Here is a 14,519-nt window from a genome sequence, read left to right as displayed (position 1 = left end):
TATGCCAAACCAAGGTATCCAAGGAGATTTTGTAACATGCTTATTCTGTTTTGACTGCCTAGTTCTTGGTACATAATCAGCATCATGAAGCCAGAGTGCAACATCAGATTCATCCACCCAGATTGCAGAGATCCTTCACAGAAAACCCAAAATGATACCTTGAAATCATGGGTACATTATGTGACTCCTAAACCACATATTCAGTTTTCTGATAGCTTTCTGTCTCCATAACACTGGTCAGGAAAAAGAAAACAGAATATGGTCTTAATTAATCTGGAATTCTTTCTGTTTCCCAGCTTGGGGATTGTGCCAGAGAACTGGGATATGGCACAAAACCTTAGCCTTGGGGAATTTGGGAAGGAACCAGAGGGCACTCAAGAGTCAGACAGATTTAAGTTTGCTTGGATGCTTCAGTAGGAAAGTTCTAATCCAGAATACTTAATGCAGACTATCCAGAGAATTAGAAGGTAAACATTATATACTTTGGATCATTACACCAATGTATCTAAGTAAGTTTTTCAGTAGTGTTCATATAAATGTGGATGCATTTTCTAGGTTTAGTGACACCAATTCCAGGAAGAACTTTTAAATCAAGCCTAATCATAATCTACACTTTATCTTATAGTTTATTTTTAGACAGCTATTTCTGCAAATAGGAAAAAAGCACTTCCATATTTGAGAAATGAGCATTTCTTTGCGCTCCTTTTTGATATGTAATCTGATTCAGAACAGGTGAAGTGATACTGGAGTGTGTTTTGCTTTATTTTGTATTTCCTTTTTTTTTTTTCTCTTTTTCCTAAATGAATCATCTGTGTATTGTTTATATGATAGAAAGAAACTGAACAATACAAAACAACATTGATACACACCGTAATGTTTAAGAAACCATGAAGATATTAGCAGGTTTGCTCATGAATGATCGCTGCCTCAAGCTGGAAAGCCAGCTGAAAGGAAATTGGAGTTGGAGGCTCAGCGAGATATGTTTGTTTTTATTCACTTGAGCACCCTCATTCACAAACCCTTTGCGGTCTGTGGGGTTGATTTGGTTGGGTTTGCAATTTTTCAGCATCCAACTGACTATTTCTGTATGTGATGTACATCAGTAATGGGGCACCCCCCCCCCCCGGCTGCTTTCTTTATTTATGCTGCTGCTTGAATTTTCAGTGTTAGTTCCATGTGCCTATTACTACTTCATGACTTAGAAATGTAACTTATTCCTCCCTCATTGTTCAGAGCTGGGCTGGAACTGGCTCTCACTGAAATATGACTGATATTTTCGATTTGGTTGTAAATCAGTCACTAAATGCTTGATATGTTTGTCTTACATTCATCACCAGACAAGTTCTGATGATTAATTGGATCAGTCAACAACATTCCTGTGTAAAACACCTTTGTTGCTTTGGCTGTCTCTTCCAAGTCTCTTCATTCTGGCTTGTGTTCTTGATAGGTGGTGGCCACGTAACTGATCCAGTTTTGTATGGGGTCCCAGGTCGTTTGCAAACTGCTAAGTTTACTTTATTTGCACGCCAAACACCAGCAACTCTAGCATAAACCTTTTATCTGGTCTGGAAGTTGAGAGGAAATTGCTACATTCAAAGGAAAATCTTTTTACTTGTAACTCCTTTTTTGCAAAAATGCACAGAAGGAAAGCTGTGTAAAAAAATTGCAACCTATAGGTCTCCAGTCTATTGCAGTGTAAACACTGAAAGACAGACAATCCTTCACGCTCACATCTACGGACAATTTAGAATTGTCAGTCAACTTAACATGTGTGTCTTTGGACTGTGGGAGGAAGTCAGAAACAACTTAGAACATAGGAACTCAATCCTTGGGTGGCAGGTGGATTTGAGCCCATGATCTTCTAGTTGTGAGGTGACAATGCTAACCACACACACGTTAAATACACTAAAATGAAATCATAAATAGGCTTGAATGAATTAAAACACTGACTTTAATGATATTTATATATTAAAAAAGTGTTTACAGCTGACTTAGTAACAAGCTCTACCCATAAAATTAAAAGGCCTATCAAGGGGGAAATACACTTCCTGTGTGGCAGCAACACCAAGATGGCCTAGAAGTGGGTTTGTTTAAATCAGCTGTACTATAAACTTGAAAATAGCAAAAAGTGATAAGTGGTTCTGGGCAGCACACCAAGAAAGCTCCTGGCTTCAGTCTCCTAGTTGGGGTGGGGTCTCTGTGTGTTGAGTTCATACCCTCAACTTATGGATAATATGCGCCAGTCAGTGGCAACAGGACAGCACTGATTAGTGCAGCTGAAGGACTTATTTCACTATCAAGACCACGTTTGTCTCTTTTATCCATCACTGAGCAATACCTTTTTATGGGTTATAGGAGCATTACTATTCAAGAGTATTAATATTCATTCATTGATTTATTCATAAAGGTGTCCAGTAAAAACGAGTAAAAGCATTAAATAAATAAGTATGAATAGGCATATATGTAAATACATGCTGCTGCATCTGACAGAGGGTGGGTGCTAGGAGAGGTGTGGGCGTGTACCCTCCGAAGTCCCGCATGTCTTAGAAGGCAAAGCGACTTCAAGGGTTTGTTCCTCGCCTCGCTCCAAAGACCGCACTTGTTTTGCTTGGATTAGAATAAACACGTTCCCTTCACCTCAGTGTAAAAATTGCAGGTGCAGGATTTACGGGATGAAGTCATTAGAATGAAAGACGACGTCCTCCGACACTTGTTTTTTCATCTGCGGACCACATGAACTGCACACGGACACGCGCCAAAGTTAATGGATCGATGATGGTTGGAGATTAATTTGCTTCCTCGTCAGGCGTTTGCTTTATTTTGTGGAATATATTGAGACATGGCAAAGATGCTGTCCATCCTCGCAAGAGTCGTGCTTTTCAAGATACTGGCAGTTATTGTCTTGCAAGGTAGGCAATAAGATATATTTATTTTTTAAGGTTGTTTATGAATGCACTCAGTACCTTTTTTATTTATGAAGAACATCTGATTTAGCTGTTTACTATTATTTTTTATTGTTTTGTTTTTTTAAACATAGCTGCTTCTAATAACGGTATCTTGGCGTCCCGCGCCATGGTCCAATTGGACTCAAAGGTGTCTGGCTCCCGGGGTTCCGCTGACTCACAGCTGTCTGAGACAACAGAAGCAAAGTCCAGACAAAAGCGCTGCACCTGCTATTCCTACAAGGATAAAGAGTGCGTCTACTACTGCCACTTGGATATCATCTGGATCAACACCCCCGAGTAAGGCACGCTTTATTAAGTTCAATCCGCTTTTGTGCAAGAATCCCAGAGGTTGCACAACGTCTCCTCGTTTGTCAGGAGTTATAAGAAGTAGCAATTTAGAGTCTTTCAGACGAAGATTGGCACGTGGCTTTTTTTTGCAACTGAAATAGGAGCCGTGCACTAGAGGCACCACACATTGCAGTTACACCCAGTTACCCACCCCGAGGCACCAGATTCAAGTGATGGCAGGCCCAACAGATTGCCAGTGTTCCTGCAAGAGTTTGGAATCAGGCAGGTGGAGGATATTATTTACCAAAGTTAGTGCATTTATTGTGTTTTCCGGGCACGCCATGAGTCATAGCCTAAGTCTGTCTATTGATAAAATGCAATGACAGATTTCTTCATTGCGCTGGCTGAAATGGTTTGACAGATATATTTAGGATTGGGTAGTAACAGATTATGTGGGAACAATTAAGTAAGTATTGTTACATCTTTAATGATTATTTGATTCTATGTTAATTAAGTTATGTATTTAGCTTTATATAGCTATAGCCTTTACTATTGCTATTAACTGGTGAAAAACACTTGATAAGGGGTGTTTCTTAGACAAGTTGTCAAAGTTATGGCAGGAGAAAAAAAGGAGTCGAGTTGATGTTTGCTGTCAGCAGCAAACATCTCAACTACAAATACAAAAAGGGGCAGTCTAAGATGCTATACGTCTACCAAGGATTTGGTTTAGTTTCAGATTTTTTTTTTTTTTTGTTGAAAAAATCTGACGTGAAGACATGGTGTAAAGCAGACCTTCCCTAAGTGTGGGGCCCGCCCCCTAGGGGGGGCGCAGAGCCATTGCAGGGGGGCGCGGCATGAAAAGGGAAACAACAAAACAACGCTTGGACACTGCTAGCACGGGGCGCCCACACAAACGCAAAGCAGGAGATGAAGCATCGCTGAATATGTTTCCAAAACAACTTCATTCTAAGCCAAAGACTAGAAAATATGGTGAAGCATATCTTCTCTTTGGTTTCACCTGCACAAGTGCCAAGGTAGGTCTCCCCTGCAGAATTGGTTTTCCCTGCCTCGAGAGCATGCGCTGGGCTCTTCAAATCACGGACAAACAGGATCCCACATTCTTGATTTTTAGTTCACAAACACTTGTTGTAATAAATACCTACTCCTGACATTTTGGCGATATTAGCTCTTTATACAATAAAGTTACAGTGGGATACAAATAATATCAGGCCGTACCTGCCACGATTTGTTCCCTCGGTTCAAATCATGGACAAACAGTATCCCACAGTTGTTCATGTTTTTAAACCCATTTTGCACAGAGAGGCATTTTTTGAAAAATGTATTGATAGCAATGTTGAATATTTTTACACAGGACAAAAAAAAACAACTACAACTGCAAAAAAAGTTTGGGAACCACTGGTGTAAAGTGTCTGATCTCGCAACAGTATCAAATTCTGCACATCAAATTCAGATTTCCTTTTAAGTTAGGCCAAGCACCACATTTAGTAAGATTTTCATAACTTTTTATAACTTTTAAATAATCCTGCTCAGGAACGGACAAACAGTCAAACCAATCTAGTCACAAATCCTCTTTGGCTGAAGTCTTACAGATAAATATTCTTCTCAGTTAGTTAGCTGGCTTTTTATTTCCAGCTATAGGACTCATCATCTAACTTGTGGCTGCCACTTGCAGTTTGAGTTCAGCTAAAGATCTGTAAAGTAAGGTAAAGGCAGATGCCCAAACACCTGCCAAAGTTCTAAAACCTTTTTGTTATGTCAGTTCCTCCTATAGTGGGTGTGTCCTTACACACATATTTACATGGACACGCACACACACAAAGGTGAAAATAATACTAGTAACTCTATTGCAGCAAGTATTAGGTGCGTGTTGAAAACTTGTTCTTACATGGTTGGAGCACTGCACTGAAACAGAAGATTCCCAAAAGGATTCGATGCTTTTGAAACAAAAACATAGCAAACCCTTAGTTAGAGGAGAAATCCCAAATGTTCCATCCTTTTGTTCTTGCTTACAAGACTAACTTTGAAGTATTTGTGTGTACAAGTTTGATCAAAAAGATCCTACACATTGTAAGAGTGTTTAAAGTAAAGCTTTCCTCAAATCCCTTCTTTCACTTTGGAATAACTGCCCCAGCTGACAACAGCATTTCGCTACATTGAGCGTGATCTCTGACTCACAGCCCCGACTTTAGATTGAACAGGTATTAGGTTCAAATGCATTTCACCCTGAAGTTAATTACACAGGCTGAAGTTCCAGTGGAAAATGACACAGTAAAGGCAGCCCAGCAAGATGCCAGCAACACTATAGGCACTCAGTCAGTTATAAGCAGCAGGCAGTCTGACATAATCTGTCAAATCTACAAAAGAAAGGCTTTTATCTGTCAATTCAATGAATCTTTTATTTGTCATACAGAAATGCCCAGACAATAAAATGTTGACATTGTCAGCAGACCCCCCCCCTTCCCCAGAACCTCGTAGGTCCTAAAGATATAAAGGCCTCTATATAGATCCTTATTTTTCACAGAATCAATCACACATGGTTGAAAAGAGATGAGTGGAAAGAGAAAGAAAAGAAGTGATGCCTACCTGGCACTTGGAATCTAAATGTTATCCAGATGCGAGGATTAGGGCCAGAATAGACAATATGGTGATGGATGCTGACATTATAAATGTGATATATCGAAGTCATATGTCAGGTTTGTTTTTTATTCAGTTTCACTGACCTTTCTGGCTGCATTTTCCATTATCAAAAGAACAAATGTTCCCTGGTTCACTGGAGAACATAAAAATGTAGTTGTTAAAAATTGCTTTAAAATGAATAATTAAAACTTAAAACAAATTTTTTTCTGCGTAGGGTTTGAGCACTGACAGTGTGAAGGTCCTGATGTATCTGCTCCATTTATTATTTTTGCTTTGTTTTGCTCATCTGTTGCTAAATGCTGAAAAAAGGCCTCTCTCTGTCCTTCTAAGGCGCACTGTGCCGTACGGAATGTCGAACTACAGAGGACGTCAGCGAAAACGACGTGGTGTTCAGCCGTCCCAACACGAGGGGGCAGAGACACCGCGCTGCCGTTGTGTTGTGACCGATGCAGACCCGGAGTGTCGTGATTTTTGTCTGTCAAGGTCAGTCTGATTATTTCTGTAAAAATGATATTGAGACAATCCTTTTTCTCTCTCTACTTTTGTGAATTTTGATTGCATCCATAAATGAGCCTAAAGAGTGACAGAAGTAAACCTTGTGCTGACAAGAGGCTTATAATAAATTTAACATGAACTTCAGAAAATGCCCAGACAGAAATGTTGACATTGTCAGCAGTTCTACTTTCTGACAAGCCAGATCCTGCACTTGAATTACTCTGGTTTATCTGTACGGTGCTGCCTTTAGAGCCCACAGGACAAAAAATATGTCCACACAGTTGCTTTGGACAGCTGTGCTATTCTCACATGGACACAGTTTGAGAAAAACACCCAGACTTTTCGCTTCGTGTAAAATATGTTTTCAGCAATGGCTTGCACTACCTAACAAGAAAACCAGTATTGAGTTAGGTTCTTCTAGGTGGGCAAGCATGTTCTTCTAGCATGTTGGCAAGGTGGTTAGCACAGTTGCCTCACAGCAAAAAGACCCTGGGCTTAACTCCACCCTCTGACTGGGGCCTTTCTGTGTGGAGTTTGCATGTTCTCCCCGGGTCTATGGGTTCTCCGACATGCAATTATTGGAGTTAGGTTAACTGGGAATTCGAAATTGATCCTAGATGTGAATGTAAGTAGTTGTCAGTCTCTCTGTGTTAGAGATTGGCGACGTGTCCAGGTGTACCCCGCCTCTCAAGCTATGACACCTCCAGCCCCCTCCAGGCTCCAGCCCCCCTCTCAACCCTGAATTAGATGGAAGAAAATAGATGGATGGTTGCTCTAGAGCAGTGGTGTGACTGGTACTTTTTTTCTTATAAATATAACTGATAGGCACATCGTCTAGCCTGTTATCAGACAGAATAGGTAACTTTTTCTTGCAGTGGTTCGTCATTGACATTTAATTTATTTTGGGCTTACCTTACGTTTGTTTTTTACGTAGTGATAGAAATCGATTTTCTCCTGCTGATGATTCAAGACCAGCTAACACAATTTCAAGTCAGCTCTGATGAATAGCAGTTTGTTCAATAGCTGTGCGGAAAACATCCCATGATAAATCACTGCGCGAAAAGCCTGAACTTCAGCAGCATGCAGCACTTTAAATCGCCACATAAGTGCAGGGTAATAGCTGTTCATAAGTTTCGTAGGCTGCACAAACAAGTGCTATCAGCTGCTTTTTGGAACTGCCCGTAATTGTTAGGGAGCTGAAATTTCCTTCAGTTTGACAAGCCTGGACAGTCAAAAGTTAACTTTCAAGCATGAGGGAGGTTCTCATACTGAAAGGAAAATGCTGTGACATTTACAAATCTAAATTAGGATTGTAGTGGGCCACCACAAATCCAGAGCAAGCACTTTTCTCTAACAAACTGTAGCTTGAATAGATTCCTGGTGTTTAAATATGCTGTGATCAATGGACAGTGTGGACAAAACATATACACAAGTGTTTGACTCTTCCTACTTATTTTAAGCAGAAACTTGTAGTATATTTTTAGTAAATTGGGCATTTGTTTAAAAAAGGAAGAAATCTGTCAAGTATCTGATTTTACTGTACTGTGTGCTTCTGGATACAGCACATTTGTCTAAATAAGGACAATTTGTATTACTGTATAATCCCACATTGGGGACCATGAAGTGAAGCCACAATGACACAGTCTCTTTTGAGTCTCCTAACTTTATGGATCTGCAGCACTGAATTGCAATATTTGCTTCTTCAGTATTACTAATTTAGTCTGATATGTTCTCTTCAAAGCTCCATACAGATCCTCCCAACCCGAAGTCGTCATAAAATTCCTGGACTTGGATGACAGTTTGATGCACCTCCATCTTGTTCTCTTCTTCTTGGGTGAATGGACCCTTCATTTCTTTCCGTTTGGCACTTTGCCTTCCCAGGTACGCACAGGGAAAGAACTTTGGAGTTTAACACTGCCGACATTCCTCAGCATCATAACTCTTGGAGCAAGTTGGTTTCAAGAACTCAGAAACTTCAGCAAATGTGATACAGACCGCGGAGCCTATCCCCTTTCGATCCCATCTGAGAGCCTCATGAGGAGAACTTTAACCACAGCATACTAGCTGGTGACCTTTTGTTATGCAAAGCTCGTTTAGACCCACCCTTTGCGTTCATATGTAGTTTTATGAACTGCCTTTGACTCAGTCTTTAAAAATAATGAGATCATATCAATGTATATAGGAAGACGGAGGCATTTTTGCAAAAATGCTGTAGAGGGAAAAGCGCCAGGAGGAGCTATGTAAAGCAGGGTGAAGCCATGATATTTTGATGTTTTGCCTGATACTTTGCCATTAAAACACCATTCCACAATGGAGAATACCACTTGTGTTATGAGGCATGTTACTGAGTTTTGGTTTATAATATTATGTAGCCTGTATGGAGGGCATTTAATTATATTATTTGTTAAAACCATTATTGATGTTCATCAAGCTTTCATCTCAGTTCCACAGCAAACTCAGATTAATAGCAACTTCAGAGCCAGTGAACTGCTTTATGGTGTATAGCTAGGATTCATGTAAAAAACAACTATGCGATGCATCTTATTATATCATTACCCTTCAGCTGAGCAATAAATACATTTATTCAGTGTCCTCTAACAGATTCTGAGCAAGCAAACTTTGCTTATTTATTCTCTAAAATGTTTGCACCTTTCAGAATTTAGAGTAAAAGTAACAAAAATATTCTCACAGCAGAAAAACTGCAGTTAGTATAAACTAAAGCCAAGTCAGATTACGCAGACTGCTCTAGAAAATCAAACAGGAAAATTACAGGAGTAAATGTTAGTGTCTGTTGCTTAATTTATGGAGTTTAAAATGAGGAAGCTCTAATAATTGACTTATATTAGGCCCTCGAGCTTAAACTAGCATTACAGTGTTTTTCACATATTTCATGTGTAGTCACAGGTTCAGGAATGCAGCTCCTAAATTAAACTTGTCACAATTGGCATCTGTGTGCAAGAAAGATAAGAAAAAGGATGAGAGGCCGTGAACATTAAGCAATGTGATAATATTGATTGTGGGGAAAAAAGTAGTATTGTTACACTTAAAGAGCTACTTTTTAATGTGAGGAGAACAAGACCATGTCTATAGTTTTATAGTTTAGTTTTGTTAAAGAATCCAGTGTTGAAAGCAAGCATATGATATGTAACATATTGGATGCACAGAGTCAAAACTATGCATACATTTTCCAAATTACACATAGACTTTCAAAAATCTCCTCACTTTGTGTTGTATGTACAGTGTGTGAGTGTGTGTGAATTGTATTTACATTTAAAAGCTCGTATTCCCATTCCTTAATCAACCGTTAAACATAGCAGGTCAATAAAAAAGAAGCTTACTCGAAATAGAGGTGGGAGCCAGGATTTCCTTTAACAGTATGACAAAACATCATTAACACTGGCAGTAACAGTGGTTTATTATAGAGATGAAATAACTTTTCTTCCTGTAAGACTGGTAACTTTATATAATCTGTTAGCCAGTAATAGTGACTATTTTCATGCTATTTACTTGTTGTACGCTTTTTATTAAAACAGGTGTGACTCTTAATCTTTGGACAAGATTTCAGGAGGTATGAGGAGCAGTAAACAGAGTCATTTACATGTAAATCCTTTCAGTTATATAAGTGAACCTTTTTATATGGTGTGACAAAATTTCGCACTTCTTTTTCACCATTATGTAAATCCTGCTTTTTCTTTAAATTCTCTTTCTGTGTATTTGGTCCTTACACCATACAAATACTTCATTACACACATACAACTGCCTCAGACTGCGTAAATGTACAATAAGTACCCAGACCCGGTGAAGTGAAATTCTTTCATCAGAAATGGAGCTTCTCTGGTCTAGAAAAGTGGTTTGATGTGGGGAAGTACTGAGAACAGCACAGCTGAGTAGCCTCAGGGTTTATTGTCTGTTTATTGTCTGCACAAGGTCAATCACAGTGCTTTAACTCTTTTCACCAAAAATGACTCACTCGTAGCGATCACATGTGCTGAGTTGAATTTATGATATCTACGCTGTAGCCCAACTCATGCTCAGATTGTGAGATGGGAACTGCCGCCACATGTATACAAATATTTTATCTCTCTAAGCCAGTCCACCATTGTACAGTATTTAATACATTTAGAATCTAAAACTTGATATTATTAATTATACAAGTTTCATTACCTGCTTTTTCCCCTTGTGCTAAAAAAAAGATGAGCAATAAATAAAGCGAATACCAGGAGTTACAAAGTTTTTCAGCAGATACTGTGAGAAGCTGATATAAGCTGTGGTTTGTGACACTTTCTTTCAATCTTGATATCTTGAAATAACAAAGTTATCCAGATAATAGGATAATGTCCTTGTAATCTATGCAAAAGAAAATATTTCTCCATGTGATCACGAGATAATTTTCTAATTAATTTGAGTCTTTGTTTTCTCAAGAACAGGAGGAAAATGTCTTTTCATTATAAGAAAACATGTTGGCTACCCTGAGATTGTGAGATAATTTGCCTTGTGATAACATATTTTTAAAAATCGCGACCATGGTCACTTTTTGCTGTTGTTGTTGTTTTTACATTTTTGTTTTACATTTTATCCATTAAGGCATTATTTTGTTTGAAATTTCTATCACACAACACCTTTCCCTTGTAGACAGACTGAGGTCATATGGACCCTCTGAAACACTAATACCACCTATCGTCTTGGAATGTCACTCTAAGTCCACCCTAAATAAGCCTACCCTGGAGCCTCAGTGTAAACCTACAGTGAGCAAGGTCTTATTCCCACAGTATACCATGGGAAATATTTCCGAGCAGACATCCTAACTATTCAACAGCAGGTCCAGGGCCCCTGTGTGGTTTACAGTTTGCTGTTTGTGTTCTGGCTCATTAAATAAATGAGCCCGGTGTGTCGTAGAGTGAACTTACCGGTCCTAATCACTGATAATAAAGATTGCTCCTTTCACAACAGATTATCCAGATATGATAAAATCATCAGGATGTTTAATTACATTTATTGTTTGTTTATGTTCAATTTATTTTGATCATGTAAACAACATACAGAAGATCATTAAGGAAAGAAAAGAAAAAAGAAATGCTTCACAAAACGCACGTCAATATTGCTTCACCTATTCTGATTCAGTTACATGTAGAAAAGTACGGCATCTTATCAAATATGATATGATAATTATGATATTATGTTGCTCAAATGCACACTAACTGAGTCTAATGGAGCCCACCTTCCACATCGAACATGATATTTGTTGTCATTTTACAGTTGTTTGTAAACAAAATGTAATGTATTGTGATGTGAATATGCATTAAAGTCTTTTATGCTTTGATTAAATAATAACCAGCTTTTTAAAATGCTGTTATTTCATTGTTCATGAGACGACAGCATATTTATTATTATTATTATAATAGTAATAATGTTATGAGCAGGCACCATTTGGATGCCAACATCGGTATATCAGAGTATTTCAACTGCTGCTGAAAAATGAATTATTAATGCCAGAGGTCAAAGGAGAATAACCAGACTGTGTTAAGCTGTAAAAAAGGCAACAGTAACTCAAATCAACACTTGTTACAAGGTATGCAGAAGAGCACAACACAATACAAGGAAAGTTAAAGCAGATGGGCTACAGCAGCAGAATGGCACCAGGTGCCATTTCTGTCAGCTAAGATTGGGAAACTGAGCCACAATTCAAATGGGATCATCGAAATTGGACTGAAAAACCTTGGAGAAACATTGCCTGGCCTGATGAGTCTCACTTAAAGGTGCAACATTCAGATGGTAGGGTCAGAATTTGGTGTAAACAACATGAAAGCATGGATCTTTTTTTGGCATACTTTGAACTCCTTAGTACCAACTGAGCATTGTTTAAATGCCAAGCCTAGTGAGCTTGTTGTTGACCATGTTCATCCCTTTCACTGTACTCAAATGACCCCCACAGTCTCACACATAGCTCAGTCCAACAGAGCATCTATGGGATATGTTGGAATGAGAGACTGGCATCATGGATGTACAGCCAACAGATCTGCATCCACTGTGTGATGCTATCATTTTAACATGGGCCAAAATCTCTGAGGAATGTTTCCAGCACCTTGTTGAATCTATGCCATGAAGAATGAAAGCAGTTCTGAAGGCAAAAAGAGTGTTCAACCCAGTCCTAGCAACGTGTAACAAAGGAAGTATCTGAATGTATTTGTGTAATTAAAAAAAGCACGTATAATATTTTAAAAAATGACGAAATGCTTCTCTACTTTCCAGAGCAAGTTTAAAACTACATTCTTTCTTGATACTTCACACTGAGGGGGCTTTATTTCTTTATTTCTTTTATTTATTTATTTTTTAAAGTTTTTTGCGTTCCACTTAAACCTCAACCTGATGTTTCTAGATCTGAAAAATCACTCTAAGATGAAGCCAGCATAAAAGAGGTTGAAGCCAAAGTGTGAAACATTTGGAATCAATTCCTTGATTTATGATGAAGTGGTTTACTGAATCATGCCTGACATAAAGGCCTCCTGGCATGTTTATGAGTCACACTTTTTAAAATGTATTCCAAATGATATTTATAAGGTATTGGGGTTCTAAAGATTGTAAGTCATCTCTGTAAACCGGTACAAAGCTCAGCGCTTACAAAGTTCTTATGTGCCACCTGAAATTTAACTCAGAGTTTTAAACTTTCATCAAGTATTTGTATGTTTTTTGTTTGACCCCTTTAAAATATCTAAACATTGATTGAATTCATCCTGTGAAAATGAATTAAAAGCAGAAGATAAAATTGTGAATCTAATGTTATTGCTATGTGCCAGTTTCGTTTTGTTGTTAATCATAAATAAAATAATTAAAAAAAATGTACAAGACATAAAATTAAATGATAATAATATAATAATACATGTGGCATGCAATTAAAAGCAGTTACCTAACTATATATATGTATGCATATAAAAATTCATATGAAATAACCTTTGGCTTTTGCAGTCACCAGATCCTAAGCTAAAAGGACAGCTGTGGGAGATTTTAATCACCCTCGTCATCACCAATATTAAAACACCAAGTGCAGGAATATGTTTTGTTCAGTGGATTTTTGCTAAGGTCCAATGAAGCTTTTCTGTAGAGACATGGTGCAGCCAACACCTCAACGCCGCAACTTAACTTTAATTTCTATATTAAAAAAAAAAAATCGATTGTGATTCTCCAGTTGTTTTAAAGACCACTGAGTACTAACACCCAACATTTTCTGTGTGTCTGACCTTTTGTCGCGCACTTTTTTGCTAATGTGAACTGTGAACTTTAATCTTGTTCCATAACATGCAACTGTACATTATGGATGGTAAATACATACATAACACTGGGGAACAAAGTCAGTCAGGCCTTTACAACAAAGGTTTGTGTTTCAACTTGAAAGACAAGGGGAACATTACCATGCTGCAGACAACCAGTACCTGCAATTTATTTGCACTGCGGAAATCAGAAGTTAAAATACAAAGAACAAAAACCAACAACCCAAAGCATTTAAATACTTTTTATTTACCCTTTTTCTATCTTTGAGTGTACATTTAAGCTCCTTTAAACAACATTTGGCCAGTTGGGGGACAGAGAGATTCATGGCCTATAAGCAGTCATTTCCCTATTAAAATATTAAAACTGAGCAATGTTTTATTAATCTAGAACAAGGACAAATATCTTCACAAAATGGCACTGTCCATGAAATCTAACTACAAGCGAAATAATTCAGAGCAGCTGCAGCGACATCAGACCTTAGTATTTTAGTTAGCTTTATTGTTTTGGTTTACTGCCTCCTCAGCAGTGTAAAAATAACAAATTTAGGGAAGAAGCTCTAAAAATGTAGACTGTCTGCCCAGCGCCAAACTGCAGGATATTAGCAGAGAGCCAAGTGAACATATTAAAGCGTAGCATCTGAATAACAATGAATTTATTAATATGTAAGATCCAGCTGTGGTGCAAATCTACACTAAAGAGAATGTCTTTAAACAACTGGCAGTAAACTGAAACCAGCACTTGATTTACTTAAAGAGAACATACATCACACATACAGAATATGATCTCCAGCCCAAACCTCTTGGTATTCAAGGATGAGGAAGTTTTTCTCATACGTCTTAAGAAAAATATACTGCTACCCAGAGGGCA

General features: G+C 38.2%; 1 protein-coding gene across 1 annotated transcript; it reads left to right on the top strand.

Moving 5' to 3' along the window:
* The first annotated feature begins 2,541 nt into the window (after nucleotides 1-2,541).
* Nucleotides 2,542-11,731, top strand: edn3b (endothelin 3b). Its single transcript, XM_005948304.3, has 4 exons — nucleotides 2,542-2,909; nucleotides 3,038-3,242; nucleotides 6,222-6,374; nucleotides 8,128-11,731. Exons 1-4 carry the CDS (start codon nucleotides 2,840-2,842, stop codon nucleotides 8,180-8,182), a joined length of 483 nt encoding a protein of 160 aa, XP_005948366.1. The 5' UTR covers nucleotides 2,542-2,839; the 3' UTR covers nucleotides 8,183-11,731.
* Nucleotides 11,732-14,519: the final 2,788 nt, after the last annotated feature.

The sequence above is a fragment of the Haplochromis burtoni genome, unplaced genomic scaffold, assembly GCF_018398535.1.
Source record: "Haplochromis burtoni strain Fernald_Lab_line unplaced genomic scaffold, NCSU_Asbu1 Contig_306, whole genome shotgun sequence".
In the NCBI taxonomy this organism is placed as follows: Eukaryota; Metazoa; Chordata; class Actinopteri; order Cichliformes; family Cichlidae; genus Haplochromis; species Haplochromis burtoni.
This window is presented reverse-complemented; position numbering and strand designations above follow the sequence as displayed.

What these genes read in the sequence shown, in the direction of transcription:
- edn3b (XM_005948304.3), top strand. Translation starts at nt 2,840, where the DNA reads ATGGCAAAGATGCTGTCCATCCTCGCAAGAGTCGTGCTTTTCAAGATA. An exon ending in ATCTGGATCAACACCCCCGA is followed by an intron (nt 3,243 to 6,221) that starts GTAAGGCACGCT and finishes TGTCCTTCTAAG; the next exon opens with GCGCACTGTGCCGTACGGAA. An exon ending in CGTGATTTTTGTCTGTCAAG is followed by an intron (nt 6,375 to 8,127) that starts GTCAGTCTGATT and finishes TTCTCTTCAAAG; the next exon opens with CTCCATACAGATCCTCCCAA.